The sequence below is a fragment of the Ruditapes philippinarum genome, unplaced genomic scaffold, assembly GCF_026571515.1.
Source record: "Ruditapes philippinarum isolate M1 unplaced genomic scaffold, ASM2657151v2 ctg2116_1_1_1_1, whole genome shotgun sequence".
Lineage (NCBI taxonomy): Eukaryota > Metazoa > Mollusca > Bivalvia > Venerida > Veneridae > Ruditapes > Ruditapes philippinarum.
The window spans coordinates 141,084-147,602 of NW_026864579.1; the positions used below are offsets into that span (position 1 = coordinate 141,084).

The 6,519-nt window shown below is 34.3% G+C and overlaps 1 protein-coding gene across 1 annotated transcript; it reads right to left on the bottom strand.

Annotated features, from left to right (window-relative positions):
* Positions 1 to 336: 336 nt before the first annotated feature.
* Positions 337 to 3,173, bottom strand: LOC132726157 (beta-1,4-mannosyltransferase bre-3-like). The gene has a single exon (XM_060711425.1). The coding sequence runs from the start codon at positions 2,843 to 2,845 to the stop codon at positions 1,715 to 1,717; it is 1,131 nt and encodes a 376-aa protein (XP_060567408.1). The 5' UTR covers positions 2,846 to 3,173; the 3' UTR covers positions 337 to 1,714.
* Positions 3,174 to 6,519: the final 3,346 nt, after the last annotated feature.

Consider the following 6,519-nt stretch of genomic DNA (forward strand, 5'->3'; position numbering starts at 1 on the left):
CCCTCTATCATAAATATAGAAATCATGGTACTGGTGATTTTAAACTTTAACCAGATGTGTAAAGTTGGCGACTTGGCAGCTTGCGGCGTAAGTAGAAATTAGCAAATACCTTAATCGGTAACCCAAAAAAGTCATGCGATCATCAACCCATGGAATTGCCAAGCTTAGAATTTGGAACATCTGATTCTGAGTTTATTAAAGTGTATACAAATATTGGGCTATCAATAAAATAGAGCCTGGTCAGACTGCACAAGTGTCCATGCCAGCCTGACTCTGTACTGGTGGAAAGGCACTTACGGTTCCAGCAAATTAAGGGTTAATGAATGAAAGAAAATCGCAAATTGCAATTTTATTTGGACGCAATGCATGTTTGGATAAATACACACAAACAATATTAATACAGATATATAAATAATTGTAAAATTTCTAAAGATGATATGATTACATTCATATAAATTAAACAATTATATAAATAAAAATAAGTTAAATACGGCGTTAAAAACAGACAAAAACCAACCAACCAACAAACAAACATGATTTTTTATTTTTATTATTTTCGATTTACAAAATATATTTGTTGGGTTAACGCTAATATGGCGCCTTTCGCTTTTATTGGAAATAACCAAGCTTGTTTTGTAATTGACAGATATTCGTTCGTCGTTTTATACCCTTTAAACTATTGATAACAGAATTTATACATCTTATACAAGGAAAGTAATACAAAACAGGACATGAAATTATTTCATTTTATTGACCTGATATTGTTCGATAAATTTGACGCAAAGAGAATTTTTTTTGTTTTAAGAGAATGATACTTATGATAACCTTTATATAACCTAAAATAAATAAGGAAAATTTCTTTAATGTGTTGTTTGAATAACGATTAAAAATACCTTTTACTTTAAATTATCTTTATAGATAGATTCACCAAGTAGTACCCCGATTTTTGCAATATTCAACCGTGGTGGTAGGGGTCTCTTCTCAATACTCTGTACACTCGTATAATTAAAAAAAATCAAATAAATAAAAAAATATAAAAGAAATAAAAAATATAAAAAAAACATTGAAAACAAAATGAAGAAACATATAAATTTAACATTTATATTAAAAACAAAAAGTTTTATAATCTTACATGATGGTGATAGAATTGTGATTTTTTTTATATTACCTTATATATTATATATGTATATTCGGAATGACCTTTACAATGGCAATCAGGCGAAATAATACGTATTTTGTAAAAAAAAATAGCATTGTAAATTTTGTATAATTCCTTGTTAAGGACTTCGTGAAGTTGTTTTATCTAAAATATTTTTTTCTTTGTAAACAATCAATGTTCATTTTGAATCCGACAAAAGTAAATGAAATAAGTGCAATTGAATAAATGTTTGTTAGTGCTATATGTCTTTTTTACATCACAGAATGATTATTTAATTGTTGTTGTTTCGTTTCCTTTTGAACAATATCAAATGTCACCTTGTTTCTTTGGATGAATCCTTTCACAGTGGCGTAGGCCTCCGCTACAGCAAGAACAGGCAATAGACCTTGTGATAGAAAACCTAAAATGACTCTATTCAAAACCGAATATTTCCTAGCGCAAAGCGACATGAAATTACCGAAAGCAAGTAATACAAACACGTTAAATGTTAAAAGAGCAAAGAGGAATACCTGCCACCTTTGCAGTGGGATAGGAAACCAAATTGAAACAACTGTATTAATTTGTAACATTTGTCCATAATAGTGTGCTGCTTATATGCATTAAAAGTACAAAACACTTGCAATATAGGGGTATTGAATTTCCCCAGACTATATGAAAATGACCTATAAACCATCGTTTTCTTTGTTTAACATAATCAGCCAACGAAAATGTACTTTTTTCTTTCATGACACCTTCGACAAAGTCAAATCTATAACCACTGTCCCAAGCAGCCAGTGCAAATCTAAGATCTTCGGCAATACTTTCCTTCGGTCCGAAGTCGAAGCCGATCTTGTCCTCGATTTTCATTTTTACAACAATGAAAGAACCTTTAAATCCAAACAATGGTCTATGGAAAAACTGTAAGGCCAGTCGAAACAATCCGTAGTCTATAGCAACTCGCATTCCATCAAGCAAGGTCGTTAGCCAATTTTCTATCCCGCTTTCACCATAAGTAATAACCCCTTGTCCTATGTCCGAGTTTGGATCAGAAACGAAATTAATTATTCCGTATAAGACACTTTCAGAAAGAAGTGTCTCTTCATCCAGGTGCACGATCCAATCATCTGGTGATAAAATGTTTATGTTTCGACCAAGACAATAGTGCAAAGCACGTGCTTTGAAGAGCGTGCCATTTGTAGTGTGGTAATCACGTGGTACTACCACTTCTCTGACGTAATTTGACGGCTGAATCCCCAACGCTGCATCGGTTACTATTTCAAACTTAAAATTAGTAATTCCAAAATGTTTACATGTCTTAATATTCCGCCGTGTAACCTCTGCTACAAGATTTGGAAAAAGTCCACGTGTAACTACCCGAAAACAAATAAATGGCTGTAGATTTCTACTCCTAAGTTTTCTTGTCACTTGTTTGAAAGGGTTGTACAGAACTATTCCAAACATGTTAAAGAAGGCTATTGGTACATTTAGATAGATCGAGATGGTCATACAGTACAATAATATTGTCCATATGTACCCATATTTTTGCACGGCATCCAATATTGTTGGCCCAGATTCGTCGTAAAACTTTTCACATACTGCAGATGAAACATAACAATAGATCCCTATGAATATCAAGAAAAATATTCGGTAAATTGTGTGCCGAGTTCGCTTTATTGTTGTTTTAACTTTCCTTCTTAATGATCGCATTTTTCTTTTCCCGCCAAAATACTACAACTGTAATTCTGATAAATGTTTATTCGGATGAATGTTAATTTTATTAATGTTAATTCAGATTAATGTTAATGCGGTCACTTAATTAATAATTTATTCCGTCGTTAATCATATATATCCCATTTTTGATAATTATTTATATGGATGTCTTAAACTTCTGGATTTTAACTGTTATAGGATAAGTATAAGATTCCAATATCTAACCTTTGTCAAATGTTTTACTTCTTTGTCTTTAAAACAAATTTTAACTTTCACAATTACTCGGTTAAATGAACTATGTTGAGTTTTAAGCTAAACATGACAAGTGTTATCATTGTATTGACCAATCAGAAGAGTAAGATAAAAAGGCACTTTTACCACGAATCGCTTATCGTTCGTAACCTAAAATGCTCATTGCCTAATCTAGCAACGGTTTTTGATAAAAAGGGCCTTTAGAATAAGTACCGTATTATTTATACAAGAAAAATAAATGACCAAAAGATAAATTAATCAAAATTAACGTACGTACTTCGTTAGTAACAGGGTAAAATATGTGAAACAGAGCATGTATTGCGTTGATATCGAGTTGAAAATATGGTATTAAACTAATATGTGAAGCATAGCACTTACTGCGTCAATAACGGGGTAGAAATATGGTGATAAACTTATATGCGAAACATTGCACTTACTGCGTTAATCACGTGATAGAAATATGGTGTTGTACATTGTCTTTTTTCTTCTTCTTTTTTTAAAATAAAGTTTCATTTTTTCATGCTTTATTGCATGTTATCCTTTTTTATTGCTTTGAACAAACAAAATGAGAACACTTAAGTGGTTATTCTTGTAAAGTTATATATCTTAAATTGTTGAATTAGCTCCACAGAGGCCAAAAAAGCTTTAAATTATTACAAATGTAAACTAGGGCACTTAAAACGGAAAACCTTACAAATAAATATTCAAAAATATACAGAGTTAACATTGAATATGATTCTTAGCCCTATTAGAAATCAAGGCGTTTAAACGCCTTTAAGTCATTTTGCATAGTTTTTTGTTTTTGTTTTTTCTTTTTGTTTGTTTTCTTTTTTTTAAAAAACAACCCCCCCCCCCCGTACGGAGTGAGCAAATGGTCTGAAATTTTGCTTACATGTTATTGATCGAGAGATAGACAAATCTAGAGATAAAAAATGCTTGTCCCGTCTTGTAAAAACACTTAAATGGAGTCCTTCTGATCGCTTCCCTGACAGGGTGTTAGAAAACCCTGTGTATTTCAATCTACATATTTATTTACTGTCAATCACGAGTTAAATAGTTATACTCATTCAATGAAATCAAAAAGAAAGAATCTGACCAACAACAACAACAACAACAGCAGCAGCAGCAGCAATAAAAACATCATCAACAACGATGAATGATTTGAAGTTACCGGCCTGGGAAACTTTTACTCTTTGTTCTTTTTACTCTTTTCTTATTTTGTATTTTAGTAATGTGCTTCGCTTTTTATATTCATTTAAAGTTCAAATCGGAAAATGTAGTTCGTGCTAATCAGACCTTCTTTCCGAATATATTGCATATACATACATGTACATCACTTATAGATTATGGCAGGTACAAATTACAATTTTACAGTTTATGGGATGGGACCACTATTTGATTGTTGAAGTTTTTGAGGATGATAACAATGGTACGCCTTCCTAGAAAAAGCGGCTGTGTATATAGTGAGACTAGGATTGGAGCACCACACTAAATACCGTATTCCGGTATATACCGGACAAGGCGCTTGAATGATAAAATGCTAAAATCTTGTCTTTTTACCCAACGGAATGAAATTTAACAGGTCTAATTAATCTTTTCACACCGAATTAAGTACGATAATGAAGGAAAAATGTAAAAATCGGCGAAATAAAAACGATATTTGTCTATTTTGTGATCATGATTTCTGCAAGCGTCTAGAGGTACTGCTCCAATCCTGTATTGAGTTAAATGCATAATTATGTGCTGAAATCGGATGAGTTTCGGGCAAGGACAAAGTGTGTTTGCACCACTTGCTTTAGTGTATAAACCACGTGATGCTCTCTTTGTTGGTTATCTCCTATCTCTTTTTTATTTATTTATTTTTTTGTTTGTTTGATGAACACAATATTAATCATTAAAAGTAGGACACATGTAGTTTAGTCCTTTTTCTACATTTATTTAAAGAAGTAGAAGTAGACAATGTGCATTTTGTAATTATTGAGAAGAGGAATAGGAACATTTAGATCTGACAACGTCACAACTAATTACAGTTTATTTTCCTATGATTATCTAAATAGGTTAAGTAATCAAATATAAGAATTCTTGGAATTAAACTACTTGTACATAAATTAGCGTTCTTAGTGTGTATAAATCAGACTGCCAAGTGTTTGAATGTTATTTCTCTTTTGTACGAGTATAATAGGCAAAAATGATAAAGTTTTCCAGTCACAATATGAAATCCCAGAATAAATGAACCAATGTTTGTGCATCTGAAATTGACTACACCCCTTCGTACAAACGAGATAGTCTCGTGTTTCGATTCTCTTTCTATCACTTATATCATTATTTTATTTCCATCAACATCACACATTTGAACTCGGATGATTTTATTTATATATTGAATAAGATGGTCAGTGGGAATGTTAGATATGGTATATTATGCCAGTACAGTAAAACCTCCACAGAGCGACACCCTTTTTGGTGAAAGGTGGTGCTTTAGACAGGTGAAATATATAATGAAATCATACCTTACCTGCATGAGAATTGATACTGTTGTTGCAAAGAGTTTACCGCTTAACAGAGGGTCAGTCTGCGAAGGTTGCACTTTGTTTGTGACCAAAAGACTCGATCAATCGAGTCTGCAAAATTCGCATATTGACTTTCGCATAATTTCCCGTTCGGACTCTCCTTTGAAAATGATGTCCGTGAAGTACACGGGCTAACGGGCTAGCGGTCTAGCGGACTAACAGTGTGAACTGAGCGGTCTAGCAGTCTAGCGGACTTACAGTGTAAACTGGGCGGGCTAGTAGTCTAGCGGGCTAACAGTGTGAACTGGGCGGGCTAGCAGTCTAGCAGACTAACAGTGTGAACTGGGCGGGCTAGCAGTCTAGCGGGATAACAGTGTGAACTGGGCGGGCTAGCAGTCTAGCGGAATAAGCTCTAAATCTTAATTAACAGATTAAAATGAAAACGTTATGATACATATCCTAGCAGTGTGACGTTGGCGGGCTAACAGTGTAGCGGGCTAGCAGTGTGAACTGGACAGGCTGGCGGGCCAGCGGGCTAAACTTTAATACTTAATTTGAATGAACATTAAAACCTCATGATACATTTCCTAGCAGTGTGAAGTGGGCGGATTAACAATGTAGCGGGCTAGCAGTGTGAACTGGGCGGGCTGGCGGGCCAGCGTGCTTAACTCTTAAACTTGACTGATTCGACATTTAAGCCCCATGATACATTTCCTAGCAGTGTGAAGTGGGCGGGCTAACGGTGTAGCGGGCTAGCAGTGTGAACTAGACGGGCTGGCGGGCCAGCGGGATAATTTTTAATACTTTATTGAATCCATATTATATCCTCATGATAAATTACCAAGCAGTGTGAAGTGGGCGGCCTAACAGTGTAGCGGGCTAGCAGTGTGAACTGGGTGGGCTGGCGGGCCA

What these genes read in the sequence shown, in the direction of transcription:
- LOC132726157 (XM_060711425.1), bottom strand. Translation starts at nt 2,845, where the DNA reads ATGCGATCATTAAGAAGGAAAGTTAAAACAACAATAAAGCGAACTCGG.